Raw genomic sequence first — 13419 nt, 5'->3', positions numbered from 1 at the left:
GATTCTCGACCCTAGATAGAAGAAACTAAATTTTGTGTTTAGAAATCAAAAGGGTCATAGGTCCGTCATCTTCAATCAGGAAGCAACTTACTTCCACAGTTGTGGTCCACGGACCCTTCATTCTTGGGCAAGCCCCCCAAGTTGCAAAGGAGAGCAAATACCATCTCGTAGAAACTTCGATCACGCTCCTCCCATGGCAGAGGTTAGGCAGCATCTGATAAGATGCCTCTGTCCTGAACCAGACCGTAAGTCTAGTAGAAGTTATCAACGATTTCAAGATTGCATTCTTCGATCTTTATTGATGATTATATAGAACGTCGAAATATGTAATCGCGGAGAATATAACGGAATAAAATTTTGAAATCTCAGTGTTCAATTAGAAACCGTTACAAATTATTCCTTTTTACCACTTACAAAACGAAAAAAATAATAAGTTTTCAAGAGGAAACAGAACTCGAGTATCATTCAAATACTCGCGTTACGGAAATGCAAGTTGCCTAGATAAAAATCTTCTTTCAACAATTACAAAATAATTTGAACTTTTCATCCAACCAGATGTAACTCTTACTTCCGCAACTAGCAAAAAAAAGTGTGAATATGCTACATACTCAAGCAAATTTTCTGTTTGTCGAATTTTCGCTCCTTCCATGTGAAATCAACGGAGAACTGCTTGCAGAGTAAATGAAAAAATATTAAAACTTACAATTTTATTACCACATTTGTTCTTTTCGATCTTTGCTGTTTTTCAACACAGTTGCCAGGACACGCGTCGTTCTTGCAGTAGTATTACTTTGTAACAGCAGCCAATTGCGAGGCAGATGATATGCAGCAATATGTCAAAATATATGAATGACCAATAATAAAGTTTGCTTCGTTTGCTTTGCTCTAAAAACAATGTTTATTTCTTCAAACAAAACTTTATTTTTGTAAAGGTTTGTATACAATGTCCATAAATATTTAAAAGAAAAAGTTTGTATTATTGCTTTGTACCTTATATTACTACAAAAGCAAGATGTGATTCGTCAGTAGAAAGAAATGCAATCAATTGCCTAAGAAAGTTAATAGTAGTTCTTTAAATAGATTTGCAAACCATTATCTTGTCCTCTATTGCCCGAGCTGCGAAGGGTACAAATAGCTTCAATAAATCACTGGATTAGAGACGGGATTTAACAATAAAACAGGTATGACTGGTGAAACTAATTAAATTGCTTATGATACATATATTACTAATAAGAATTAAAATCGAACCAAATGCATTGTAAAGCGCACTGGAAGACTACCGATTTTAACAAAAAACAAGTTCTATGGCGAGTGATCATCTACTAGAGACAATTTAGTATATGAGCGGCATAAATAAGGCACTACTGATTCTTTAGTATAAAATATGCAAACACGTTTGTCAAAAAGAGAGCTTAACCGATCACGAGTTGTAACCATCCATCTGCAATACACCAATCATGCAATGTACATAAGTGACTAAAACTTGTCAGACTCAGTATTCTCGAGACGTTCAGTAGTTTTTTATAAATGCAGCAGCTTTGCCAATCACCGAATACATCCCAACTAATTCCTAATATCATATATTACGTTTACATAAATAAACTTTTTCCCACAATCATTCACTTCATCTAGCTCGTGTAATGCAAATCAATGATCGGCTACGTCTTAATATCTAAAATATTATATGTATTCAGCTCAAAAAATGTTTGAATCTATCCCTAAACGTTTTTCCTTTCTTATTGATGATTTTTGAATTCTTCACGATGGTTTCAATATTTTGTGATGTTTTCACTGAATTCTCACTCTTTTCCATTACTCGTGCGTCAAAAAGAATATAAAAATTATCACATTCAACGTCCTCGGAGGTCCTATCTTCATATCGAGCATTGTAAAAGTGACGAAACATTGAAGTCTCTAAAAACCATTCGAGAAAAAATTTTATAGTTTGTTCGTGATGCGATTGAATAAAGTCATCTTTGTGAAATCGTTTTAGATTAATATTCGCGAATAGTTCCACAAAAAATCTCAGAAAAGATTCACTTATCAGAACGCTCGAAAGCATTTTACCCTGATCGATGAGATCAACCATTTCCAAAGATAATTGTAGAGACTTTCGCAGCGATTCCGGAATAATCATTTGTTCGTCGCCACAGCACTGCACAATCTGCTTTGAATCCATATCAATAAGAATACCGTCTTCAATTTCGAAAGAGATTTTCTCAAGAACGCCAGCTAGAACAGGAAACGGAGCCTGACATATTTCGACTAAGCTCTGTGGTAATATTGTAACGATCGTATACTGCCATTGAAATGGATATAAAATCGTGTCGAGGGCCAATATCGCTTTAGAAATCAAACTCATATTTTTCCCTTGTAAAATAACCTTTCGTTCGTGCAATAAACTCGCAAAAACATTTATTAACAGCTCCGGCCCAAGACATTCTAATATATCGCTAAGCTCGGTGTTCTCCAACCGGATGTCGTTGGGGCGACGAATCAGAATTTCATCGAATCTGGGATCACGAGCAATAAGACTTCTGTTTATAAGGCTCAAATCGAAAGGAGCCTGTTGATGTTTTTTGTCTTCGAATTCTTCCATTAACGATTTCACTCCAGAGTGTCGTTTTGTCGACTTCGGTGAATCGAAATCTGAGTCGGCGAAAGCAGCTTGTGTCGCAGACTCTGTCAACCACTTTGGATTAGCTTCTAAACTTAGTCGCTTTGGCGATATTTTATGATTAGACGAAAAGAGGGTTTTTGGTCGGATGGATAGTGGTAGCTTTACGTGTAAATATTTGCCAGCACTTGGAATTTTGGTTGCTTGAATGTTGTGTAACATTATCATTAACTGAGCTTCACTTTGTCCGTGTCGAGATTCTATTTCTTTTAATATTTTTTGGTAAAATCCTAAAGCTTTCGTTGCACTCACTATACAATACGCCATTGGAAGACACATCTCCGAGTTTTCGGGCAAAACTCGTCTGCAAAAGCCGTAGAATTTCACCCCGTTGTCATCGGTTAATATCAAACAATATTCTTGGTTCTCTTTTCCAGATTTAATAAGCTCGCTACTTGGGAAAACCAATTGCTCGATATTTTCCGGAGTTGGTTCATTTGGCGGGAATTTCAGCTTAACATATGCACTGCCTGTACTAGTATTATAACCCACCAGTATGCAAACTTGAAACAATTTTGGAGTATTGTCATTTTCACTCATGCCAATTTCGTATATATCCTCTTCTTCAGCTGACTGAACTTGCCTATCCTCGTGTTTCTTTGCTAGTAAGGGCGAACTTTTGCTGCTCTTCTCAACCAACTGGTTGTATTTGTTAATTCTATCACTGGTTTTAATGATGTTTTCGTAAAAAAGTTCGGTGGCCGGTTCGTTATTATTTTTACTATCATTAATATTAGTGGAAGCCTTACTATTTGTTGGTTTGAACGTTCGGTGGACTGTTCCATAGTTGTTAATTTGGCGGTTAGGTACACACGAGACTCGTCTCACATAATCCTTTCGCTTTTCAGTCATCGAACGCGATAACCTAGTCGAACTACGAATTTCATTATCATCACTATTGTTATCTTTACTATTCATAGTACTGCAATCGTTTCCGGGGATTTTTTGTTGAAAAGCTGCATTCAATAAAATGCTAATCTGAAAGTATTTTTTGGTTATTATTTCACACATCTATAAAAAGCACAAACTTACCTCATCGTACGTTTTCTCTAGTGAGAAACTTGCTTCTTTTTCTGCGCTATCCGCATCGCCGCTGTTTTCTTTGATTGCCGTACACTAGAAAGGAATTTCAAAAGGTCAATCAGATACTGTTGGAGGGTTTGAGTTGAGAGATAGAAAGAAATCGATATCGATGTCATGATTTCATGCAATATGTTTCCTTAAGGCAAATTATAAACAGGAAGTGCCATGACTAACTGCTATTCTCGAAACTAGATAAAATCAGAGCTACTTTGAATCAATATGAAGATGTCAATGCTTTATATATTAAAATATCCAGCGGGTGCTGATATGTCATGGGATATTTCAACAGAAGGACTCATTCAGCCAAAATGTCTATTTTCAAAGCAACTTGTTAAAACTTCATAATAATGAGTTGCAACTATTATAAGGTCAGTTAGTTCTCGTTAGATTTGGTCCCGTTGGTCTAAATTTTTGGATTTTCAAAAGCTATGTAGATACATCTCCAAATTCAATTTTATATAACCTTTTCATGAAAAAAAGCCATTAATTCTGTGAACAGTAAAGGTTTGTATATTGTATTGTTTAAACACCTAATAAATGCATGATAACGGCATGCAACCATTAATCCAAAAAAAATGACAGTGCATATTTCTCCTCGGCTCCTCCGTCCAACGTTTATATATCATAGGATTTGGATTTGATGCAACTCACAGCAACTAGAGAATATCAGCACCAAATACCTCATGTCTGATGCGCCCGTAGGCGGGGCATTCACATAGCAAATGATCCATGCATTCCACTTCCTCATTGCAGGAGGGACATATATATTATACCTCCTATTCTGAATATATGTCTAGCTAGTGAATTCTGTTATCCCTAGTCAGAATGACCACAATACTTTTGCAAGTCTTCCTGCTTTTCGGCAAGATAAACTTTGCAGTATGCTTATTAAGTTCTGACAGTGTTTGGCGTTTCAAGCAGCATTTAGACTGTGCCACCTATCATCATGGCAACTTTGACCCCAGTTTTTGAAGAGAACCTTAGCCTATGCTACTGATACTCCAATAGTTGGTTTCGGTCCCGAGATGATGGAAATTGAACCCTCTTTTGTTAAAGCATCCGAGCTTTCATTTCCCTCTACATCACAATGACTATGCCTGATTTGTATGCAATCTCGAGGCTTTTAAATCCCCATCCAGCGTTTCAAGCCACCGTTGTTCAGAACAATCTTGGCAAGTGAACTCTCTTTAGCGCGAATTACGTAACCACACCATCGAAGACGCCTCTCTCGCAGTTTTTTCACGATTGTAGCAACTCTATATCGATCGCGGATATCCTCATTTCGGATTTGATCAAAACGTGTCACGCCACTAGTCAACGCAACATCTTCGTCCCCATTACCGCAAGACGCCGTTTATTGTCTTTTATAGTCGGCCAACACTCAGAACCATAGAGAGCGACAGGACGGACGACATTGTGGTAAATTTTAGATTTGAGACTTCCATTGATACGTCCATTACAAAGAGAACACCAGTGGAACGCCACTTCATCCAAGTTGCGTTAATGCTTGAAGAAATTTCATATCGTAATTGTCCATTGGCTGATAGAGTTGCCTCGAGGTATTTAAATCGCTCAGTTCTGGGCAGGTCACTGCCGCTGACAGTGATTGTGCCTGTTTCATGGGAATCGGTGGTCAAAAATTCAACTTCTTATCCTCTACCAAAAGGTTACCCGAGAATTAGAAGACATTGTAAGAACTGGATTCATTTTTCCCAATAACTCATCCAATGCTCTCTGACCCTCACATCCGTTATTTCTCCATAGTTCTAAGCGAATTAGTCTATAAGCTGCTCTCATTGCAAATACATGTATAAGAAAGGTTATAATAGATCTGACTTGAATCTAGGTTCAAGATGAAGTAAATTTCAAAATTTCATTACATAATTCTACATAGCACAATTTTGTGGGTTATCGTTTCCTAGTCACAGCCCCCTGTATGAGTTGAGGGTGGTAGTATTCCTTGCTTATCGTAAAAGACCACTAAAAGGAATAGAGATTTCTGGGCAGGCAATCTGCTTGCTTGCTTGCTCCAAGCGATACAGATTGGCCATTCTGGGGTTAAGCGAGTTAAGATGAGGAACAGTCCTCTTGCGGGACTGTGTTGTTTTATTGGGGAAGCAATTGTGAATCAATTGACGGATTAATGCCACTTCTGTCAGGTGTCTTCTTGTTTTGAGAGCCGGTATAATGCACAATACTAACTGCGAGACTCCCGTCCAGGATTAGGAACATCCAAATAATGCAACGGTGGCTTCTGATATAGAGGAGAAGTAAGTTTTCTATGACCAACTCAAAATAATCCCAGAGAGGTTTCCTCAATGCGACATTGCGATTGTGGTGGATGATCTGAATGCCAAACTGGGCTGTGATAATGCCTTGCCCGGACCTGTGATGGGGCAACACGGCCTTGGGAGTCATAACGGTAAAATGAGAGGTTTACGGGCTTCTAAAGCTCTCCCGCCTTGTCATTGACGGCATATAGCCCAGTCCGCCATAAGATCATTTGGGTCTCAACAAATTATTACATCTAATCAGGCCAACCCCGTGAATTTGCGTCGAGTTGCCTTCTGGATGTGAGAAACAAGCGAGTTGTTGACATCGGCACCGTACAAGACTATCGTTTGGATGAAGTGACCCCCGAAGCTCAGCCCGGTTCGATTACGGTACCCGGTTCTCATCCGACGGTGGGAAAACTATTTTATTGGCTGAGCGGCAGGCACCTTGAACAAGCACTGGGTGGCCACCAAAAGTACTCTCCGATGCAAATGAGGTTGCTAACCACATTCTTAACGTGCGCCATAAGATCTGGCTGACTGACGGAACATGGAAGCGGATGGAGGAGGAACTGAAGGTTCTTATTGCTTCTGCGAGTGGGTGCGAACGCATTGCGCTTGAATTGCGGGACCGAGGAAAATCTCCCTTTCGCGTCAATATTCCCAAATGTAAGAACATAACATGGGTGGTCACTTTCCATTCAAAAACTCCAAGTCTTCGCTAACACCGCCTGACAAAACCTCCAACAATGAGCTGAGTTAGCGTACGGATCAGGTATCGGTAGGTAGATAATAATAAGATAAAAGCATGAAAATGACAATGGATATGTCACCGACGAAAGAGTGGCACAGAATAGTAGAGGAGGAGTAAAGGCAGGGAGACCTGGAGAAATCTAAAATGAATTTCGACAATCCGGGAACGATTACCAATTGTTGTAGTGGATGTGGTATGTTTCATCTAGGAATAGACTTTCATGATTCCAATTCCTATTTCCTACACCACGTTCTGTATTTCCAATATTAACCTACTTTTACCATTTTGTTTAAAAATATCATATTGGCTTTATTTCCTTTCAAAAACATTTAATCCTATCTTCCTAATCTTCCTAAACACTAAATACTCTTTAATAAATCGCTCCAATACCAAAATAGCCGCTGCCTGCATTTTGTATATAGGTAATGTTTTGGGCCTACTTGGTACAGTTTATTGCGTTTTTTTAATTGGTTACAACTCGATCATATGATGAATTTGAACTTTGAGATCAGCGATCGGTTGAACGGTCTCGTTTCTTTGCGGCTTGTGGCGGACAATTTCAGACCTCGAAAGGACGGATGACCATGCAGAAAGAGTGACAAGAAAAGATTTTATGAATCGCGTTTTGCGATTGCGGACTAGTAAAGAAAGAAGACCGCATGAACGCAGGTAGATTTACGCGAAAGAAAGTGCGGTTTAAAACCAATATGAGTGGCATGAAGAGGGATTTCGAGGTCGTGTATGACCAGCATTTGTTTAGTTATTAGCTCAGCGATGGACAAATTATTGTTCCATTGTTGCGACTTTTCTTGAAACTTAGGAGTGGCGAGAGCCAAACATGTACAAATTTATAGTGACACTGGACTCATTTTCGGAAACAACCCAACCCAAATGACTGAAAAAATTTAGGGCCATGCACTTACATCAAATCTAGGCCTCAAAATATGTCCCATTCCGATAATAATAATCATAATATATTATATAATAATATATTACCAACTTTTAGAAGTTGACCTTAAATTCATCCTGTCGTGTGAAAGGTCGAGGTCAAATTTCACTGGTGGCAGTGTATCGTGATCTGATGTCGGATACGAATCGACTCAGCTGTTAATGAGTACTTGAGTCAATTCGGGGTAATCAGGGCGAGCGCAATGCTGACTACATTGCCTCCTGTAGGATACTGTAATCCTGTAGTGTACCGTTACGATCTTGAATGAAGTTCTCTTATGCCCTTCAAGGCCCTGATCCAATTGAATTGTTGCAATTATTACTGTATTATTCTTTTTTGCGTACTGTAAGGATAGGTTTCGAGGAAAAATACTTTTGTATTGGTACTGGAATCAGTGCTTTTTTAGATACAAATGAAATAGGCAAGTGGCCAAGACCGAAGACATTCCATCAAAAGACGTACAAGAATTGACTTATTGGAACTTTTATCTTGAAGGGAAAAAATGTATTCTTTTCAATTTGAGGATGGCAACTAATAATCCCAACGTACACGTGTCACCTCAAAAACAAGAAAGAGCTTTTCAAGTTCTATCTGATGTTTATGCTTGATTCAACCTGGGTTCAATTCCCTACAACCGAATGATATATTGAATAAACTTCACATCCTCTGGTGTGAATACTAAAACTTCACTAGGGAGAGACAGTCATTCACATTTCCAAGTGAAGGGTCCAAATAAAACAAATGGAAAAGAAAAAAAATTATAAATTTTAAAATTGCAAGCCAATGAAATGAATTAAAGGTTAAGGAATAAAAACATCGCAAGGAAATTGAAATGCATCCCACGTTACTTCTTTAGAAAAAAATCCATTCGAATTTGACAACAGAATAAACAAGTCGGGAAACCGGAAGCTGGACGCTTCAGGCATGGAAGGTTTTGTGTATTTCTTGTATAAAAATATTTGAGTGGATATTATTTGTCGCATTAGAACCTAGCACGTAATATATGCATATATTATGTGAGAATAACCACTTTTGCGTGGTACTGACACTTAAAGTCTTGAATTTGCACAGAAGCGACAGGTTTGGCGAAAATCATTTCTTTCTCGAACCCATTTTCGGAAACTAACCAACCGAAAAATCAGGAAAAAAAATCAAGAGGGTGCTACTATATGCTGCCTAGACTCCGAAATACCCTCATACCGATATTTGTTCAAATAATGTTAGCAATAGTATGTTATTACAATCTTTAGTAATCGACTGCAAAACCCCCACTAAGTTCATCCTAGAATCACCAAATTTTTCAGCAATGTATACTATAGGAAAGAGCATGATCCTACCACCGGCTAGAAATCGCGCTATTACTAACAAAGTAATAATAGGTCAAAGTTGTTGCTTCTGCGCAAATTCAAGACTTTAGATGTCAGTATCACTCGAAAGTGGATATTTTCACGTAATATATGCATATATTACGTGCTAGGTATTAATGGGGCAAATGTTTACTAAAATATTTTTATAAAAGAAATACACAAAACCTCTACCTGAAGGGTCCAACTTCCGGTTTCCCGGCTTGTTTTAACTTTAACTTGAATTCCATTCATCGGCATGCAATTTCAAAACCGCTTCGGGCTAGAGCAAATTGCATATCTTTGAAAATTGGTCCTTAGTAGTTCTTTATATTTGAAAAGCATACAATTCACAATCAGAGAAAAACGCGAAAATTTTCACAAATGGAAATGAAATTTCCACTACCTATTGTTGTTTTATATTTGCGTCAATAATCAACCCTCAAAAGGCATGCTGTATAAAATGGGGAAAGATTCTGTCACCGTCTCCCGGGTTTAAAAATACTTGGAATGATATACCATCTTTGAATTATCAATGTCAACCTTACGCGGTCCACTTTGCGTTGTATACAATATTGCACCAAGTCGACCCAACATGTTAGCTTAATTATGGTTTTTTAAATACACAAAGTATCAGAAAGAGTTTCAAACCAATCTCGGCTAGAATTTAAAGAAATGAACCGATAGCCAACCGGAAGAAACACTGACCGAAAAAATGCAGGAACAGCGCATAGGGGTTTCCCAGTGCGTTTTCTCTTATAAATCTCAGCCATCATACAAACACAATCAAGAAGTTGCTCTGAAAGTTGGATAACACGAATTAGAAAGAAAATAGGAAGATAAGTTGAAGTTCCCCAAAAGAGCAAAACCACAACCGAAAAGAAACTAATTGAGCAGAATTCGATAGTACACTGCTCACATGGGAGTCAGAAAGGAGGAAGTCCTCTTTAACGCTCTGTATAATACCACTGAAGACAGAACTAGGTAAGGAATTTATCACTGCAGGTGAACAAACACTTATTTTTAAATTTAACCAATCACAAACAAATACACAAGAACCTTTGACAACAGCTTCTATCTAGTACCTTACAAAATATGCTGCGTACATCTTCTGAAGCTATCAAACTGAGTGAATATTTGTTTTAAATGAGGGAATTTAGTATTAGATAACGAAAGCTTAGGTTTTTATTATCCCTTAGAATAAACGAAAACCACTGAATTGCTTCAACCGTCTATGGAACGCTAGCAAGAAAGTTCAAATTTTTATCAACAAATGAAAGCAGCCACTGCAAGATACATATGTATACAGTGCGTTCATAAATGATAGAACCACTGCTTTTTTCCAACACTTTTAATAACCACTGTTATGTAAAATTGTCCACTTTTCAACCGTTTATAAATGATAGAGGCAATTATCTTTTTAAGGTTTTGTGTAAAACAATACCTTATTAAAATCGGTTTACTGTCTGTCTGTCTGTCTCCTTTTTTTCAGGAGGTGAAAATCTTTAAAAGACACTGGTCTGGACACACCAGCATGTGGGATTTTTACCTACTAAAACCACCCCCGACTCCCTCCCTGCCCCGCGGAACCATCATAAGATATTACATCACGGGCGGAGTCAGTTCATTCTGGCTTAGTTACCTTTCTTCTATACACGGCGTACGTGACCGCGCTTTTCTCCTCTCCTCTGCCTTTCGCAGGTTATTTTGGATAGATGCGATCATGGAGTTGACCGCATCCCAATTTTCTTGGTGTGCTACCATTTTCGGCACTAGATTTTTTGGTACCAGCACCTCTCCTCTAAATTCCTCCTTCCTTTCACAAATCTCTGGGCCCTCTGGGACTCCATCGCAATTTGGACAGTCGGGTGAGGTATCGGATTTAAGCCTGTGCAGGTATTGGCGATATCTTCCATGCCCCGTAAGAAACTGGGTTAGATTAAAATTAATCTCACCGTGTCGTCTCTCCATCATTCCTTGATGGCAGGAATGAGCCTGTGAGTCCACGGACCCTTTCCCGACCGTTCCCACCGCTCTTGCCATGTATTTATGGATCTTTCCCTCTCAGCGTTCTTCGTCTGCGATAAGGGAGAGATTGGCTCCGCATTATATATATATTCGCCATCTCATCTGCCAAGATGTCAATCGGCATCATTCCAGAGATGAAGAACGCTGCATCATCTGAAACAGTCGTGAAGGCAGAACATACCCTCAGGGCTGTCCTCCTGTAGACTGTGCTCAATTTGTTAATGTTAACTGACATCTGCAATGCCTCCCTCCAAACTGGGGTCGCATATAGCATGATTGAGGTCACCACCCTGGGTATAAGCAATTTAGAGATATGCCGTGGCCCTCCCACGTTCGGCATCATCCTCGCCAGGGCCATGCGTGTTGCTTATAGCTGAGCTTCCTGTCTATCACCACCCCTCAAGTATTTGATGGACGGCTTGGAAGTGATGATATGATTCCCGATTCTAATACAGGCGTAATTTCTCTTCCGGCGCTTAGTGATGAGGACCGCTTCTATTTTTTCTTCTGCAAGTATCAGACCAGAGCTCTCTGGCCAACTTTTAACGACACTGATTGCTTCGCTTGAGTATAACTCAGCATCTTCGAGATGCTTTGCGACAACAACCAGCGCTATGTCGTCAGCGTAACCCACAACTGTGGCTTCCTCCGGAAGGGGAAGATTAAGTACATCGTTGTATATGATGTTCCACAGTAGTGGGCCCAATACGGAGCCCTGATGGACACCCACAGAAACAACGTACTCTTTGGGTCCGTCATCGGTGTCATACCAGAGCCTCGTTCCAGTTAAATAACTATCAACGATAGCAGCGAGATAATCAGGAATACCAACCTTCGCTAGGGATCTGCGTATTAGATTCCAATTGGCCGAATTGAATGCATTTTTCACGTCCAGGCTGACTACCACGCAATATTTGCTAGTACTACCCTTTCCGTGGATTGCATTTCCAGCCAAGCCAGTAACCAATTTGATGGCATCAATGGTTGATCTGGCTTTACAGAACCCATACTGCCGATCTGAAAGGCCGTCTAGACTCTCAACACCCGGGAGTAATCTATTATAGATAATCTGCTCTAACATTTTCCCCACAGTGTCCAAAACACATATCCTCCGGATCGAGACTCTGCTCCCTATAAGCCCCGGCAGGGTTATTCCTTTTATACGCTCCTTCACTTTTGGCGTTTGTTGACCATGCCTGTACTTTATCCTTCATCGTCTTTGGCAATGGTGGAGATCTCAAAGTTGAGCTTCTTTTGAATGGATCCCTTCCTTGTTCTTGGAGCACCTCCGGCCGTCGCGCATCTTGGTGGGTGTTATCACGGTTTTTGTCGTCCAACGATCTGCCTTCAGTTCATCCTTGTTTGGTGTCACTGGTGTTCTCGGTAAGGTCGCACTTCACTTGAACACCTCTTTCTCCAGATCCAAATCTTAGTTTTTACATTTGTTAGAAAGGTGGGGAGTTGGGGGGGTTGAAAGTGATCATTTCTTTAAGGGGCCATTCTCAGAAACTACCCAACCGAAAAATCTGAAAAAATCAGGAGACTACCACTATATGGTGCCTCGGCTCCGAAATACCTTTCATACTAATATCTGTTCAAATAAAGTTAAGAATAGAATATTACTATAATTATTAGTAATTGGATGCAAAACCCCCCTTAAGTTCATCCTAGCACCACGAAATTTGCACTATTACTAACAAAGTTATCTTTTTTCTTCTTTCTTTTTCTTCAGCCTTTGTCCCGTTCACAAGCGGGGTCGGCTAACAAAGTTATAATACGTCAAAATTGTTGCTTCTTTGCAAATTCAAGACTATGAATGTCAATATCATCCGAAAGTAGATACTCTTGTGGCGCGGCAGGATCTGCAGCATTCGAAATTTATTTCGAATGTTGCGGATGCGGACGAGTAGATGGCGCGGAACTCTCCACTCACTCATTTTTAGAACGCACCAAGGGAGTGGAGAATTAGCGGTGGAAAAATGCCGTTGGTTGGGACAGTAAGGACCGCATGGAAATAAGCCGGTCTCTTCTGTTCCAACCGCGGCGGTGTAGACACCAAAATTATAAAAAAGAAAAGTGCATCTGTTAGTGACTAAGTTGGGTTGCAATTGTTCTTCGGAAATTCCATTAATTTGACCTTTGGAATAAATTGTTCTTAAAATTTGTATTTTTATATCAAATTTTTAATTCCTGCATGTACCAGGACAAAGACTAAAATTGTGGAATAAGACTAAACTCTTATTTAATATATGCATATATTACGTGCTACGTACTAAGAAATACACAAAACCTTTCGTACCTGAAGCGTCCAG

The 13419-nt window shown here is 39.4% G+C and overlaps 1 protein-coding gene across 1 annotated transcript in view; it reads right to left on the bottom strand.

Moving 5' to 3' along the window:
- Positions 1 to 897: 897 nt before the first annotated feature.
- The window catches only part of LOC119661220, a 32394-nt gene continuing 19872 nt past the window's right edge, over positions 898 to 13419 (bottom strand). The window contains exons 2-3 of the mRNA XM_038070445.1: positions 3710 to 3793; positions 898 to 3655 (exon numbers count right to left, since the gene is read on the bottom strand). Coding sequence (XP_037926373.1) covers positions 1691 to 3655; positions 3710 to 3793 — 2049 coding nt within the window. The 3' untranslated portion in view covers positions 898 to 1690. The remainder of the gene's footprint in view (positions 3656 to 3709; positions 3794 to 13419) is intronic.

This window comes from Hermetia illucens, chromosome 1 (assembly GCF_905115235.1).
Source record: "Hermetia illucens chromosome 1, iHerIll2.2.curated.20191125, whole genome shotgun sequence".
Lineage (NCBI taxonomy): Eukaryota > Metazoa > Arthropoda > Insecta > Diptera > Stratiomyidae > Hermetia > Hermetia illucens.
The sequence above is the reverse complement of the archived record's forward strand: the minus strand, read 5'-3'. Positions and strand labels throughout refer to the sequence as shown.